The sequence below is a fragment of the Trichechus manatus genome, unplaced genomic scaffold, assembly GCF_000243295.1.
Source record: "Trichechus manatus latirostris isolate Lorelei unplaced genomic scaffold, TriManLat1.0 scaffold00202, whole genome shotgun sequence".
NCBI classification, from domain to species: Eukaryota; Metazoa; Chordata; class Mammalia; order Sirenia; family Trichechidae; genus Trichechus; species Trichechus manatus.
Genome location: NW_004444138.1, coordinates 1,560,596 through 1,578,469, shown reverse-complemented (window position 1 = coordinate 1,578,469; position 17,874 = coordinate 1,560,596). Strand labels below are relative to the sequence as shown.

Genomic DNA, 17,874 nt, shown 5'->3' with positions numbered 1-17,874 from the left:
GGGGGCGGAGCGCGAGTGCGGACTCATGGGCGAAGGGCGGGTGTCAGCCCCCGGGGGGCGGGGTATACTCAGGGGCGGGGCTCAGATGAGGGGGCGGGCTCACGGGTGCGGGGCGGGGCTAAGGGGCGTGGGGCGGGGAAGACTCCAGGGACAGAGGCTCAGGGGTGGGCCGATTTAGGGGCGGGGCAGAGCTAAGGGGCACAGGGCGAAGTGCGGGGTCGAGGTCAGAGGCTCGGGGGTGGGGCTAATGCAAATAAGGGGCGGGGATTATCGGCACAGGGCGGGGCACGGGAGTTGGGCGGTGCTCCGGGGCGCGTGCGTAAGCCCGCGGCGCCGCAGTTGGGCCCGGGGGCCGAGGCGGCTATGGCTGCCACGTTCTTCGGGGAGGTGGTGAAGGGCCCGTGCCGAGCTGGCACGGAGGACGAGGAAGAGGAGGAGGACAAGAGGGAGACGCCTGAGGACAAGGATGTCCGGCGGCAGCTGATGCGAAAGAGGTGAGGCACTCGGCGCGGGGAGCCGCGGGCAGCCGGGTCTGATGGGAGGTGCGCGGCCTGCAGGCCCGAGTTGAGTTCGAATCCGGGGTGGTCGCTGTTGGTCGCGGGCCCCTGCCACTCTGCCGGCCCAGGTACAGTCAGCTGATGGTCAGCGCACCCCAGGCGCCCAGTCAGGCCTCTGAGGACCCAGCAGAGCCAGCGTCAGTAGTTTGGTGTAAGCGATGTTCGCATTGATTTGCTAGTATTGGAATTGAATCATGAAAATGAAACTGTTTTAGGAGTTGGATTCAGGTATGTTCTTTAAGGAAATTGCCTCCAACGCTTCGTTTAGCATGTATTTAGGATTGATTTCTTGCTGAATTGTAATCTTTCCGGTTCTTGCACGATTTTCTAGGGCTACAATGCTGTGCCCTTCGTGTGTCATGTATTTGGTTCATGGATGTTACCCGAGTTCTCTTAGAACTTTTTTATCCTCCGCTCCACACTTGCGTTAGCATTATGTGCCAATATCAGTTGGACACCATGACTTTTTAAAAATTATTTCCAGCACCCCAAAATTGGAGAGAATAATAAAATGATATCATCCCGTGAACTATCATGTAAATTCAGTAGTTATCAAGATTTTTCCACATTTGTTTCATTTTCCCCACCCTTAAGTGACTCCCAGACACCTTCACCCCCTATATCCTTCAGAATATGTGGCTAATGATATAGGCATTTTCTTACATAAACTGTTATCACCCCAGCAAAATGAACAATAATTCCTTAATATCACTAAATACCCAGTCCTTGACCAAATTTACCCAGTTGTCTCAGACATGACATTTTACAATGGGTTTGTGTAAATCATAATCCAAATGGGCCACACGTTACCGTTAGATGCTTTGTCTCTTGAGCCTCCTTTCATTTAGAGCGCCCCTCCCCCTTCCTTTTTAGCCTTATTGAGAGACTGGTGGTTCTGTAGAATGTCCCACATTTTTGAGTTTGTCTCATTGCCTCCTCATGGTGCCATTTAATATGTGTGTCCATCATTTCCGGTCCTGCACTGTCCCCTTGAATGTTTGCAGTCAGACTGTTGTGATCTGTAGGGTTTTCACTGGATGATTTTCAGAAGTAGATTGCCAGGCTTTTCTTCCTAGTCTGTCATAGTCTGGAAGCTCCACTGAAACCTATTCAACATTGTAGCAAGATACAATCCTCCACTGGAAGCCGTGGCTGCTCATGAGCTGCATCAACTGGGAATCGAACCTGGGTCTCCCACGTGGAAGGGGAGAGTTCTACCACTGAGCCACTGATGTCTTCATCTAAGACAGACCAGGAAGAGAGGCCTGGTGATCTGCTTCTGAAAATCAGCTGGTAAAAACCCCAGGGATCACAAAGGTTTATCCCATTGCGCATGGGATTGCCTTGAGTCGGGGACAGCAACAACAGCATCATCATCCATCATCTGCCTTTCCTGTAAATGGATGTTTGCTCTAGAGGCTTAGTTAGATTCAGGTTCAATACTTTGTTGGCTAGAATGCTTCAGAGGTGTGCTTTGTCTAGGTGCCCATCAACAGACGAATGGAAAAACAAATTATGGTACATACACACAATGGAATACTATGCAATGCTAAAGAACAATGATGAACCCGTGAAACATCTCACAATATGGATGACTCTGGAAGGCATTATGCTGAGTGAAATTAGTCACAAAAGGGCAAATACTGTATGAGATCACTATTACAAGAACTCCAGAAAAGGTTTAAACACAGAAGAAAACATTCTTTGATGGTTATGGGGGGTGGGTAGGGAGGGGGTATTCACTAACTAGATAGTAGATAAGGACCTTCTTCGGTGAAGGGAAGGACAACACACACTACAGGGGAAGTCAGCACAACTGTACCAAAGCAAAAACTAAGAAGTTTCGTGAATACATCCAAACACTTGGAGGAACAGAGTAGCTGGGGCTGGAGCTTGGGGATCATGGTTTCGGGGGACATCTAGGTCACTTGGCATAAGAAAGTCTATTAAGAAAATGTTCTGTATCCCACTTTGGTGAGTGGCGTCTGGGATTTTAAAAGCTTGTGAGCGGCCATCTAAGATGTATCAGTTGGTCCCAGCTCACTTGGAGTAAAGGAGAATGAAGAACACCAAAGACACAAGGAAAATATTAGCCCAAGAGACAGAAAGGGCCACATAAACCAGAGACTCCACCAGCCTGAGACCAGAACTAGATGGTGCTCAGCTACCATCAATGACTGCCCTGACAGGAACACAACAGAGAGCCCTGGACTGAGAAGAATGTGGAGTAGAACTCAGATTCACATAAAAAAAAACCAGACTTAATGGTCTGACAGAGACTGGAGGAACCCCAAAACTGTGACCCCTGGACGTTCTGTTGACCCAGAACTAAAACCATTCTCGAAGCCCACTCTTCAGACAAAGATTAGACTGGACGATAAAACAGGTAACAATACTCGTGAAGAGCGTGTGTCTTAGTTCATTTGGATACACGAGACCAAATGGGTGGCTCCTGTCCGGAAGCAGGAAGAGAAGGCAGGAAGGGCCAGGAACTGGTTGAATGGACACCAGAAACTTGGGGTGGAAAGGGGGAATGTGCTGTCACAATGTGGGGACTGCAACTAATATCCCGTAACAGTATGTGTGTAAGTTTTTGTACGAGAGATTAACTTGAGCTGTAAACTTTCACCTAAAGCACAATTAAAAAAAAAAAGTGTACTTTGTTATGGGTTGAATTGGGTCCCCCAACAATATGTGTTGTGAATTTTAAATTCCTGTACCTGTGGATATAATCCTATTTGAGGATAGGATTTTCCTTGTTATGTTAATGAACCCATGTCAGTGTAGAGTGTGTTGTAAGCCAGTCACCTATGAGATATAAAAAGAGCAAATGAGGCACAAAGAAGCAAGCACAGATGAGAGAAGGTGAAAATCACCCAGGAACAGCAGAACTGAAGCTAAAAGAGACAAAGACCTTCCTCCCGAGCTGACAGCGAGAGAAAGCCTTCCCTGAGAGCCTGTGCCCTGAATTCAGACCTCTAGTCTCCTAAACTGTGAGAAAATAAATTTCTATTTGGTAAAGCCACCACTTGTGGTATTTCTTTTATAGCACCACTAAGAAACTAAGACAGTGTTTCAGATTGGGCAGTGGGCCAGGTGGACAGCCTGTCTGTCTCTGTTGTTGGCTTCTCTGTCAACTTTGCATCTGATGGACTTATTGATTAGTTGTCATTACCTGAACTTCCTTTAGGATTGTAATCATGTCCTTTGTAAAATTCAGGTTTGCCCTTTTACCTATTATAGAATCATTCCTCATAAAATGCTGCCGACTGTCTTTAAGTTGCTTTAGTTTCATCTTTCTCTTTTTTGTATTAGGGAAGTACGGCTTCTTCGAAGACAAACAAAAACATCTTTGGAAGTTTCCCTGCTAGAAAAGTATCCTTGTTCCAAGTTTATAATTGCGATAGGAAATAACGCGGTAGGTAAGTGAAAATGCAGAGGACTACACGTTTTGTTGAAAGAACATAATATGAAGTCACTTATTTCCTTCCTTCATGAAAGATTTCAAACGTCTGTGACCTTTTTTAACAAGTTATAGTAGTGTAACCTTGCTTCTAGGTGAAATCTGCCCCTGAGTTTATTGCTCACGTGGTACCATCTTTCCATAAACTTGAAAAATAAGATTTAAAGGGAATGTTCCTGGCTTCAGGAGAACTTACACACTCAAGGAACTGTTTCTAGTGCCTAGAGGTATCCAGGTTTCCCTGCGCCCTCGGCCTGTTTTGGCCAGATGTGGGGGAGTAGAGGTAATGTGTACGTGGACCCCCTGTAGCAGTGGTTCTTAGAAGATTTTGAATTTATAGACTCGTTTGAGAACATAAAGTGAACTCTAAAAATAACAGCAATAATAATTGCTAACATTTCTGAGTACTCAGTTCTGAGGTCTTTATGTGTGTTAATTCACTTGATGGGTTAAAGGGAGAACAGTGTAGAGTTCAGCTGAAACAGTACGTGTATATGTCCATACACAAACCTGTATCATTTCGGGGGGCTCACAGGCTCTGAGGAGGGCATTGGGGAACCCCAGTAAAGATCCTTTGCCCCATAAGGGACCCTCACTGCTCTTGGAACATAGTAAAACAGTTGCAATCAAGTTGACTCTGACTCTTGGCGACCCTACACGTGTCAGAATAGAAGTGCACTCCATAGGGTTTTCAGTAGCTGATATTTTGGAATTAGATCACCAGGCCTTTCTTCTGAAACACCTATAAGTAAACTTGAACTGCCAACCTTTTGGTTAGCAGCGAAGCACTGAACTGTTTGTCCCACCCAGGGACTGTAGAACATAGTCAGTAGTTGGTAAATAACTGTTGACTTGATCATATAAAGTTCTCACATTTTTCAGTAGAGTGTTGCAGTATGAGAATAGAGTAAAAAGTCTGTCAATAAACCTGTTCTCCATCCTGGCTCTAACGTCTCCTTTATTCAAGGTGTGGCCTTTCACATCTTGAGGACCTGAGGTTCCGTATCTGCTACGTAGAAGGCCTTGAATGGTTCTTTCAGCTTTAAAATTCTACAGTAACTTGAACTTGTTATTGAAAAAGAACATGCAACTTGAGTAAGGAAGCACTAACTTAGGTGAATTGTCTCCACAGCATTTTTGTCTTCATTTGTTATGAACTCAGGCGTCTGGGAAGAAGTTGGTTGTGCTAAACTGTGGAATGAATGGTGTAGAACCACAGACGCGATCAGTCTGTCCCCCACAGAGGCTTTTTGTGTGTTTTATCATCTAAAATCGAATCCTTCGGTATGTGGAATTTAACTTGTATATTTAAAAAGTCATTATTAAGCATCATGTATGTGTTGTTTGTCTTAGTTACTAGTGTTGTAACACAAATGTCACAAGTGCGTGACTTTATTATTTTTTTAAAATTTTTTTAAATTGTACTTTAGGTGAAGGTTTACAGAACAAATAGTTTCACCTTACACAGTCAGTACGCATATTGTTTTATGACGTTGGTTAACAAACCCACAACATGTCAATACTCTCCCTTCTCGACCTTGGAGGACATTTTTTCTTTTTTGGTGAAAATATATATAGCCAAAGATACACCATTTCAAAAATTTCTACAGGTACAATTCAGTGACATCGATTACGTTCTTCCCATTGTGCTGCTATTCTCCCTATGCTTTTCTAAATTATTCCATCACCATTATCTTCAACTTACTGCCCTCTAGGCTTCCATCAGACCTTTTGAGTTGCTGTTATCAATTTGATCTCATGTAGGTAATTCTTTTTTTTTTTTGGTACCTTTAGATGAAGGTTTACAGAAGAAATAGTTTCTCATTAAACAGTTAGTACACATATTGTCCTATGACAATGGTTAACAACCCCACGACATGTCAACAGCGTCCTTTCTCAACCTTGGGTTCCCTATCACCAGCTATATAACTCAGAAGCAATTAGGTTTAGGGCACCCTATGCTGGTATGACCTTGTTAACAAAAGAAAACCTCTATTTCCAAACAGGATCACATCCACAAGTACAAGGGCCAGGAATTCACCACATATGTTTTGAGGGCACAATTCAATCCATGACACTGTGTATTTGAATTCTCCATTTATATCTGCTTTGGGGCTGCGGAATTCTGCCTATAGGCAGTGATACCAAAAAGCCCAACCCATCACCACTCAGTTGATTCTGACTCATGGCGACCCCATGTGTTACAGAGTAGAACTGCTCCATAGTGTTTTCTTGTCTGTAATCTTTATGGAAGCAGATTGCTAGGCCTTTCTTCATGGTGCTGCTGGGTTGAATGGAACCACCAACCTTTTGGTTAGTAGTTGAGCGCAAACCAGTTGCGTCACCCAAGGACCTTCAAAGTAACCACCTTATATAAATATTAATGTGGGATACAAGATGTGTTGTTAAAGTTCTTTTGAAATTCCGAGATAACTTTTGTTACAAACAAACTGTAAACATTAGATAGTTAAGGCTTTCCCTCATTCAGAAAATTACTTCACCTGGCAACTCTGACAAGACCCTGCTCACTCCCCGGGAGCAAGGAGTTCTGCTTTGTTGCCATCTACCCAGTATTTAGCCAGGGACTGGTTCATACCAGAAACTCGGTAAATATTTGTCAAAGAAATGAATGTTTTATGCATTCTAAACACCACTCTGTTGACATCAAGGTTTCGTTCTGCTCTAATTCATTCTGATTTTTTAAGTTGTCAATGCTGAGTGATTTCATTGGACTGCGTTGTAATCCTAATCTTGGTTCATTCAGAGAATGTGACTCGGGTAATTTGGGAAACAAGTCAGGCAGGTGAGGTGGCCAAGCAGGTGACAAATATGTCCCCATGCGCTTGTCTGAGAGAGTCCCATTCCACAGCTGTTAAGCACTTGAGCAAAGGGACTGAAACAATGAAAGAAGTCAGTGAAATAAATTCCATTATACTATATATTCCATAATATTATAATGTTTGTTATAAGGACTAAACGTTAGCCTTGAAAACTATAAAATTTGCTTTTATAATATTCATAGTTTGCTTCGGTAATATGTAATCCAAAGTTATTTAACTTTAAATTTGCCTAAGAATTTTCATTTCTTAATAAGGGAGGTATGCATGTTCTATGTGATCCTTAGTGAAAATTTAGACTAGGTAATGAAAGTCAACTAAGAAATTTCTGTTGCTGTGTCTAGTTGTACCAGATTGCTGTTGATGATTCAGAACCTACTGTGTGGTTAATCATATATCCAATTTTCTTCCCTAACCCATGCCCTTTTTTCTGTCTTATGCTTTCTGCGATCTGCTTCCGTAAAGATTACATCCTTGGAAACCTATGGGGCGGTTCTACTCTGTCCTGTAGGGTTGCTATGAGTCAGAATCGACTCGCTGGAAGTGTTTTTTTTCCTGTGTGAGTGAGTGTGTGTGTGTGTATATATATGTATGATATGTATCTGTACATGGATTAGGATTCACATTATATATATGGTGACAGTTTGGGGTATGCATAAAATTTATTTGGCTTGACACAAAACTTGTAATTTGATTTTTCAGGTTTTTCTTTGTCAGTGCAGTTGCTACGTTGCCGAAGATCAGCAGTATCAGTGGCTGGAAAAGGTAAGAGAGGAATGGAAAGCTGTGAAAGATTTGACTCCAGGAGCTGCTGTTTTAAAGGGTTCAATATCTTTTCATTTAAATCCATGCAGTCAGATATTGGGGGAATGAGGGGAAGTAATTGTTTCTTCTCAAAACTATTGTAGGAGCTTGCAGAGAATAGAATAAAAAGAACTATGTATTTAATATGATCAATTTAACAGATCTAATCAGCATTGTGCTAAGGGTTACAGGTCAGAGAAGTATAAAACATAGTTGTATTCTTCCCACCTGACAGCCTGTTATTTTGTCTGAAGGAAAACCAGGCAGCCCACATGAAACAGCAGTGTCATAGCCAACGGTGGGAAACCACAGAGTGGGCTGATGGGCCTGCAGACAGGCGACATGCAGGGAAGTGAGGCAGGGAACAGAGCTGGCCTCCAGCTCTCAGCTACCCCTCACCATTCACCCCAAAAGTGTCCATGTTTGTCTTTTATTACAGCCACTTTTCTTACCATTAGGCAGGAAAAGATTGAGTCTTCATTTTGTTGGAAAATTCTGCATGTGCTCAATAAAACAAATTTTTTAATGAAGATTTCACTTCAGTAACTTTAGAGAATAATCATAATTTTGGCGGTTTTATTTTATTTTTAAATGCAATATATCTTAAGGATTGAGGCCTTGTGAGTATACATCATAGCAACATGTCAGCTTAAATCTTAGGAATATTTCTGTATAGGTAACCAACTAGTTGCTGTCAAGTTAATTCTAACTCATAGCGACCCCATATGTGTCTTAGTAGAACTGTGTTCCACAGGGTCTTCAATTGTTGACTTTTTTTGAAGTACGTAGATCTCCAGGCGTTCTTTCCAAGGTACCTCTGGATAGCCTTGAACCGCCAACCTTTCGGTCAATAGCCGAACATGTTAACTGTTAGCACCATCCAGGGACTCTCTTAATAGAGGTATTGGAATTAAATGCATTAGAAATAGGAAATTTGGTGTATACCTGTTTAAACCCCCACACTTCTGTCAGTTTGTCGTACTGTGGTGGCTTGCATGTTCCAGTGATGCTGGGAGCTATGCCACTGATATTTCAAATACCAGCAGGGTCACCCATGGTGGACAGGTTTCAGCAGAGTTTTCAGACTAAGACAGACTAGGAAGAAGGACCTGGTGATCTACTTCTGAAAAAATTGGCCAATGAAAACTTTATGAATAGCAGTGGAACATTGTCTGCTATACTGCTGAAAAATGAGCCGCTCACATTGGAAGGCACTCAGAATACAACTAGGGAAGAGCTGCCTCCTTAAAGTAGAGTCGACCTTAGTGACGTGAGTGGAGTAAAGCTTTCGGGACCTTCATTTGCTGATATGGCATGACGCAAAATGACAAAAAACAGCTGCAAACACCCATTAATAATTGGAATGTGGAATGTACAAAGTATGAACCTAAGAAAATTGGAAGTTGTCAAAAATGAAATGGACTGCATAAACATCCATATCCTAGGCATTATTGGGCTGAAAAGGACTGGTATTGGCCATTGTGAATCAGCCAGTCATATGGTCTGCTATGCTGGAAATGACGAATTGAAGAGGAATAACTTTGCATTCATTGGCAAAAAGGACATTTCAAGATCTGTATGGAAGTACAATACTGTCAATGATAGGATAATATCCATATGCCTACAAGGAAGACCAGTTTAATATGACTATTACTCAAATTTTGCACCAACCACTAATGCCAAAGATGAAGAAATTGAAGATTTTTACCAGCGTCTGCAGTCTGAAATTGATTAAACATGCGATCAAGATGCATTGATAATTACTGGTGATTGGAATGCGAAAGTTGGAAACAAGAAGGATTGGTAGTTGAAAATTATGGCCTTGGTAGAAACGACTCCAGAGATCACATGATAGAATTTTGTAAGACCAACGACTTTTTCATTGCACATACCTTTTTTCAACAACATAAATGGTGACTGTACACGTGGACCTTGCCAGGTGGAATACACAGGAATCAAATTGACTACATCTGAGGACAGAGACGATGGAGAAGCTCAGCATCAGTCAGAACAAGGCCAGGGGCCGACTGCGGAACAGACCTTAAATTATTCATATGCACGTTTGAGTTGAAGCTGAAGAAAATTAGAGCAGGTCCATGAGAGCCAAAATAAGACCTTGAGTATATCCCACCTGAATTTAGAGACCATCTCAAGAGCAGACATGACGCATTGAACCCTAATAACTGAAGATCAGATGAGTTGTGGAATAACATCAAGGACATCATACACCAAGAAAGCAAAAGGTCATTAAAAAGACAGGAGATAAAAAAAAAGACGAATGGATGTCAGAAGAGACTGAAACTTGCTCTTGAATGTCAAGTAGTTAAAGTGAACAGAAGAAATGATGAAGTAAAAGAGCTGAACAGAAGATTTCCAAGGGCGGCTCAAGAAGACAGAGTAAAGTATTATAATGACATGTGGAAAGACCTGGAGTTAGCAAACCAAAAGAGAACACGCTCGTCATTTCTCAAGCTGAAACAACTAAAGAAAAAATTCAAGTCTTGAGTTGCAATGTTGAAGGATTCTATGGGGAAGATACTGAACGATGCAGGAAACATCAAAAGAAGATGGAAGGAATACGCTGAGTCACTATACCAAAAAGAATTGGTTGATAAGCAATTTCAGGAGGTGGTATATGATCAAGAACCGATGGTACTGAAGGAAGAAGTGCAAGCTGCACTGAAAGGAATGGCAAAAAACGGCTCCAGGAATTGATGAAATGCCAGTTGAGATGTTTCAACAAACGGATGCAGTGCTGCTGGTACTCACTCCTCTATGTCAAGAAATTTGGCAGACAGCTACCTGGCCAACCAACTGGAAGAGATCCGTTTTTGTGCCCATTCCAAAGGTGATCCAACCGAATGCAGAAATTATCAGACAATATCATTAATATCACACGCACAAGTAAAATTTTGCTGAAGATCATTCAGAAGAAATTGCAGAAGTACATCGACAGGGAACTGCCAGAAGTTCAAGCCAGATTTAAAAGAGGAACATGGAACGAGGGATATTATTTCTGATGTCAGATGGATCTTGGCTGAAACAGAATACCAGAAAGATGTTTACGTGTGTTTTATTGATCATGCCATGGCATTGGACTGTGTGGATCATAACAAATTATGGCTACCATTGTGAAGAATGGAAATCCCAGAACACTTAATTGTGCTCATGCAGAACCTATACATAGACCAAGAGGCAGTTGTTGGAACAGAACAAGGGAATACTGCGTGGTTTAAAGTCAGGAAATGTGTGCGTCAGGGTTGTATCTTTTCACCATACTTAGTCTATATGCTGAGCAAATAATCTGAGAAGCTCAACTATATGAAGAAGAACATGGCATCAGGATTGGAGGAATATGCATGTCTTAGTTATCTAGGGCTGCTATAACAAGTGGATGGCTTTAACAAAGAGAAATTCATTCTCTCACAGTCTGGTAGGCCAGAAGTCCGAATTCAGGGTGCCAGCTCCAAGGGAAGGCTTTCTGTCTCTGTCAGCTCTGGAGGAAAGTCCTTGTCATCGTTCTTCCCTGGCCGAGGAGCTTCTCAATGCAGGGACCCCGGGTCCAAAGGATGCGCTATTTTCGTGGCTCTTGTTTCTTGGTGGTATGAGGTCCCCCTGCCTCTGATTGCTTCTCTCTTTTGTGTCTCAAAAGAGATTGGCTTAAAATACAACCTAGACTTTTAGATTGAGTCCTGCCTCATTAACATAACTGCCTCTAATCCTGCCTCATTAACATCATAGAGGTAGGATTTATAACACATAGGAAAATCACATTGGATGACAGAATGGTGGACAGTCACACAGTACTGGGAATCATGGCGTAGCCAAGTTGACATATTTTTTGGGGACACAAATCCATGACAATGCGTTAACCTGCCATATGCAGATGACACAACCTTGCTTGCTGAAAGTGAAGAGGACTTGAAGCACTTATGGATAAAGATCAAAGACTAAAGCCTTTAGTATGGATTACACCCCATCCTAAAACAAAAATCCTTAAAACTCAACCTATAACCAACATCATGGTAAACGAAGAAAAGATTGAAGTTGTCAAGAGTTTCATTTTACTTGGATCCACAATCAGTGCCCATTAAGCAGCAGTCAAGAAATCAAACGATGTATTGCATTGGGCATATCTACTGCAAAAGACCTCTTTAAAGTGTTGAAAAGCAAGGATGTCACTTTGAGGACTAAGGTGCGCCCAACCCAAGCCATGGTATTTTCAGTCGCCTTATATGCATGGGAAAGCTGGACAATGAATAAGAAAGACCGAAGAATTGATGCCTTTGAATTATGATGTTGGCGAAGCATATTGAATATATCACGGATTACCAAAAGAACGAACAAACTGTCTTGGAAGAAGTACAGCCAGAATGCTCCTTAGAAACAAGGGCTTTGTCTCATGTACTTTGAACATGTTATCAGGAGGGATCAGTCCCTGGAGAAGGACATCATGCTTGGTAAAGTGGAAGGTCAGCGAAAGAGAGGAAGACCCTCAGCAAGATGGATTGACACAGTGGCTGCGATAATGAGTTCAGACATAGCAACGATTGTGAGGATGGCGCAGGACCGGGCAGTGTTCCGTTCTGTTGTACGTAGGGTCGCTGTGAGTCAGAACCCACTCGACAGCACCTGACAACAACAACAATTGTTTAAACCAGATTGGCATAGTTAGGAACATTTACTAACAGTTACTAAGTATAGTTTATTAGATGAGGAACTATTGAAGTTGGCCTCTGAGTCTCCCGATGATTACATACACAAGTTTATGTTCACGTACCTGTGTGTGTCTTTCTAGGGAGAGGTCCTTAGCTTTCATCAGATCTCAGAAGGTTAGGAACTGCTGTATTAACTTGTGTCTTTAGTTTATGTGGGATGATTGTCACGTCAAAGATATTTTATTATTTTTGTACTGTGGAACAAATGAGCACATTTTCTCTTTTAGACTGGAAAAAAATACCAAATTATGCATTTTCAAAACAATATTTTTTAATGATTTTTTTCCTAGGGGTACTTGTTGAGTCCCCTGCTGTTGGCTCCAGGTTAGCTACATAATCCTGGTAGTTATGCACAGTTTAACAGAGGTGTCACACTACGGATTCAGACTATAAGTATTCCAGGGAGGATAACAAGTGAGGCCGTGTGAGTGATGTTCTCTTAAATGGGATGTACTTGGTAACAAATGTATATAGTGTTAACTTTTTTGTGTTTATTTACAAAGCTGTGATACAATGAAATTAGCCTCACAAATCATTTGTGGCACATAATATAAAATCTTCAATTCTTTTGTCATTATTTGAAAATAGCGATTTTATTCTCTTCATAAAATATTTTCAAACAAGGTGAAGTGACCTAAAATCTCATTTTCGTTTATAACTAACGGCTTTCTTTGTTTATATCACCATAGATTCTAAAAGCTAGAAGGGCCCTTGGAAATCTGTCTGATCCAAGCCCTTCAAATCACGAAAGAGGACATTGGGGTCTAGAGCAACGGGAACTTGCCTATAATCATAGAAATTAAGAAAATGGATGTAATAAAAATCAGTTTTCCAGATCACTGGTGCCTGGAAGAGGGCGTGAGCACTGGGCATGCTTGCAGTCACCAGCAGGTGCTCACGGTTGATTAACTCAGCTACTCTGGATCACAGTTTTGTGGTTGATGCTCTGGGCGCTTGTTTGTGGTTTTCTTTTAGTCCGTGTTGCAGCCCTGGTGGTCAGTAGTCCTGTCCTTAGTTCACAGAGGAGTAATGTGACTTGGAGAAGATCATGTGCCTAGAAAGTGACAGAACCCAGCTCATGCCCAGGCCAGGGGGACAGCAAAGCAGGTGTCTTGTTCCTGAAGGAACCCTCTCTCTCCTGCAAGGAAGGATACCACTGTGTATTGTTTTAGGCAAATTACTAGGGGAAGGTTTGCATTCTATAGCAAAAGTATATGTTTTTTTCTTACTTTTTAATTTGAAATCAATTTTGTGTTAGGTTTTTGGCTCTTGTCCAAAAAAGAACATGCAGATAACTATTCTCACGAGTCGACATATCACGGACTATAAAACTTCAGAATCTACCTGCAGCCTGCCGTCTCCTTTCCTGAGAGCCCTAAAAACACAGAGCTTCAAAGATCCGGTGTGTTGTTCGCTGCTAGAACAGCCAAATATTGTACATGATCTTCCTGCAGCAGGTACTACTGCAGTACCTCACATTTTACATTATATCTTGTGATTGCTTTGTTGGGACTTACTACTTTCACTGCTATGTTGATCTTTTTGAAGTCATTTGTTAATGATGATTGATAATTGATACTGAAGTATTGTTCTTAATCCTTAGTATCTGTAGTTATTAGTACGTTGTATTTGGTTTAAGTTTTAAAACTTTCCAGAGTTACCTTATGAGAGCAGCTCAGATTTCTTAACTGTTGTGTTTCAGAGGTGCTGTGTTTCTTTTTGGTCTTTGAGAACTCAAAAATGCAAGCTAGTGTTAGAAGTAAATTATCGGTGTATGAAAAGTGGATAAGGTAAGTCGTAAGTATCAGAGTAGGTTTCGGATATTGAATCTCGGTAGTTGCTTTAATATTTTTAATCACTGTTATTAATTATGTTCTAGCTTCATGTCAGAAATAGATTTCCGTTCACTATTCAGTAGTTAATATGTTATATGATTAATTATTGTTTGTTAATTTTATTAAAGAGTTGTTGTTTTTTGCTTTTAAATGTTAAGCGTACTAGAATGTGAATTGGCTAGATATTTTACATTACGCATTATATATTTGTTATTGCTCATAATTTACTTTATTATAGTCAGCAAAATTTTAATCCTTAAGCTACTTTTAAAGTGTGTCTCAGAATTATGTCAGGAAATGTAAATGAATATAGTATTTACAAAAGCAAGAGATTCCTTAGGAAGATAAATTGGCTTTGAAAGAAAATATGCTTTCTAGATTGGTTCAAAATGGCAGTGAATGCCTTGATTACAAGAGAAACAGAGACTTGACTATTTTTCAGATCAGCCATTGTTATTTAAAGTTGTTTTAAGCATCGTATAATAGAAAGCTTAAGTGTTTTTTCTATGTATCTTCATAGTTCTCAGTTATTGTCAAGTATGGCGAATTCCTGCAATTCTGTACTTGTGTTATACTGATGTCATGAAACTAGACCCCATTACAGTAGAAGCTTTTAAGCCTATACTTTCTTCCAGAAGCTTGAAAGGTTTGGTTAAGGTAAGCTTTTAACTCATTTGAACTAATAGCTGTGTTAATATATTTGAACTGAATAGCAAACACAGATGTATGGTATCAATTTAAAACATAAGCAACACTCAGAGAGCCTTTCTCCTTGGAAGAACACTTCTAGTATGAATTGGATTATCACTCTTCTTGGTAGACATCTATAACTTGATTAGTGTTTTGTTAGTGTATGATAGATTAATACAATGCAATTAAATCCCAAATGTCTGCATAGAAAGATAGTTTTACTGTTTAGGAAGTTTCTGTAACTAATTAATTTGGAAGGTTGTAATTTTTGAGAAGGCGTTTTTGAGCAGAGTATGGATCAAATTATTGTAACGTTTATTCACATACTTTTGCATGGGACTGGATATGTGAAGATGAGAGATTTATATAATAAACTTGTTCCCTGCCCTTAGTTTATAAATATCTGTGGGCTCTTTCCCCAGCAAATACCTAAAGGACCACATACACAGAAAGTTTTGCCTGTAATTTCAAGTAGTTTAGAGACTCCCTTTCTATCCCTAAGAGATTTACTGAAGGTCCCTGGACCTCCAGTTTAAGAACTTCTTTAAAGGAAAGAGATTAGAACAACATTGTTCCACACCCGTTTTATTGTGGAACGACCGCCAGTGGTAAGAAGACTTTTCTGATGAGTTCTGTCAGAGCTAGCTCGTTTCTCAGGTATCATAAGTTAGTTCCCTTACTAGACTGTCAGTGCTTTGTGGGAATGGAACATTTTTTTATTTTGGTATTCCCTCAGTTCATCATATACGTGGCATGGAGAAGAATGAATGAGGAGTAAAGCTGTAACATTCTAGAATAGACTTCAAACATATCTTTCAAATTAGATAGAATTATGGATCATTTTTCTGACAAACTTAGTTCTTTTTATATTTAGTATTTCTATCAAAGTGTACATTAACTAATAATTTTGTTTGCTTATATAGTTAACTTTCCTTTGCTTATATAGCCATATAGTTGCTCATCTCAATTTAGAAAAATGTTCCCTGAGGGCAGGGACTAGGTCTGTTTTGTTCACTGCTGTCTTCCCAGCCCTTGGTACTATGCTCAGCACACAGGCACTTCATAAATATTTAGATTTGTTCTGAGCGTTGTCAATTGTTTCTCCTATAGTTTTTTTTTTTTTTAATTGTGGTAAATATATATGCAGCAAAACATTTGCCATTTCAACATGCTTCACATGTCCAGTTCAGAGACACTGACTTCTGTTCCTCTTGTTCTTCAGTCATCACCCTTATCCGTTTCCAAGTGTTTCCATCACGTCATAGAGGTTTGAAGTAAACTTGCAGCTTTTAAGAACAATTTTTGACAGGCAGATTTAAATAAGCTTTTTAAATCTTATTTAAATTTATTTCATGTCTTCAACTTTGAACATAATGATTTGTGGGAGAGTGAAATGGCTGTTTTGAAGAGTGTCATTTCCTTAAAGACCAAACGCAGACATCCTGAGTTAGTTCATAGTTTTCTTTCAGTTTAAAAGTGGTATTTGTTCACCACAGTAGAGCTATCTTAAGTCTCTACTGCACGGACACCACAGTGTCCATGTGTGGTGTTCCCTCAGTTCATCACGTACTTGGCATGTAGAAGAATGAACGAAGAGTAAAGCTGTAAAACTGTAGAATTTAACATACTTCAGACATGCAGTGTTTGGTGAGTTAGCTCCACAGTCACAGGGAGGTGCTGGGATTGTAATGCCAGCCAACCTGATGGGAGGCTCAACTTGTATGCCAGCTGTGGGGAGGCAGGGCCTAATCCTGTGGGGAGGCTTTGTGGGAAAGTGGCAGTTCAGCTGGATTTGAAAGATAGGTGAGTCTTGGTGGGAATGTGCAGAGGGAAGAAGCAGTGTGAGCACAGAGTGGGCATGTTCAGTGTAGAATTAGGGTGTGGAAGGAGGTGCGGGATGATGTGAGAAAGAGGCCCAGGTGGTTATGTTAGTCAGAGGAGCTTTGAGCAAGGGGAGGACGCGCTTCAGAGTCTTACCTACTTGCTTTTTTGCTTGAAAGAGATGAAAGGCAGCGCCTGAACCATTTCGGGCCGTTCTTTGTTTAAGTCTTGAAGACTGTGAGGGTTGGGCTCTGTAAGTTGCTTCTAACTGAATTCTTGGTCTCACTGGATTCTTAGCAACTTTTTTCTCTTTCTAGAATATTCCCCAGAGCACAGAGATGCTGAAGAAACTGATGACAACAAATGAGATTCAGAGTAACATTTACACATGATTCTAAAGATCGTTTTTATAATGTGTATTACCTGCCTTTCCCTTGAAGGGGAGCAGTGTGTACTATTTTTTTGGTTAGTTTTTTTTTTTTTGGTGGGGGGATATTTTGAAGGGCACAAAAACAGAATAAACTTATTTTAAACTCATTTGTAGTTTAATTCTTTTTTTTTTTTTAGTGTTTTATTTTTCCCATACAAAAACGTATACATACATTGTTATGTGTCTCTAATTGCTCTCCCCATACTGTGACAGCACACTGCTCCTTTCCATCCCTGATTCCCCATGTCCATTCAGCCAGGTCCTAACCCTCTCTGCCTTCCCGTCTCACCTCCGGACAGAAGCTGCCCGTTTAGTCTCTTGTATCTTCTTGAGCTAAGAGGCACACTCCTCACAAGTATCGCTTTATGTCTCACAGTCAGTCCAATCCCTGTCTGAAGAGTTGGCCTTGGAACTTGTTTTAGTTCTGTGCTGATAGAGAATCCAGGGACCATGCTTTCTGGGGTACCTCCAGTCTCAGACCATTAAGTCTGGTCTTCTTACTAGAATTTGAGTTCTGTACCCCACCTTTCTACTGCTCCATCAGGGACTCTCTGTTGTGTTCCCTGTCGGGGCGGTCACTGGTGGTAGCCAGGCACCATCTAGTTCTTCTGGTCTCAGGCTGATGAAGTCTCTGGTTTATGTGGCCCTTTCTGTCTCTTGGGCTACTGCTTTCCTTGTGTCTTTGGTGTTCTTCATTCTCCTTTCCTGCAGGTGGTTGG

The 17,874-nt window shown here is 41.0% G+C and overlaps 1 protein-coding gene across 1 annotated transcript; it reads left to right on the top strand.

Moving 5' to 3' along the window:
• The first annotated feature begins 315 nt into the window (after window positions 1-315).
• Window positions 316-17,226, top strand: PSMG1 (proteasome assembly chaperone 1). The gene is made up of 7 exons (XM_004387994.2): window positions 316-494; window positions 3,873-3,979; window positions 5,153-5,304; window positions 7,560-7,622; window positions 13,638-13,836; window positions 14,735-14,871; window positions 17,043-17,226. Exons 1-7 carry the CDS (start codon window positions 364-366, stop codon window positions 17,115-17,117), a joined length of 864 nt encoding a protein of 287 aa, XP_004388051.1. The 5' UTR covers window positions 316-363; the 3' UTR covers window positions 17,118-17,226.
• Window positions 17,227-17,874: the final 648 nt, after the last annotated feature.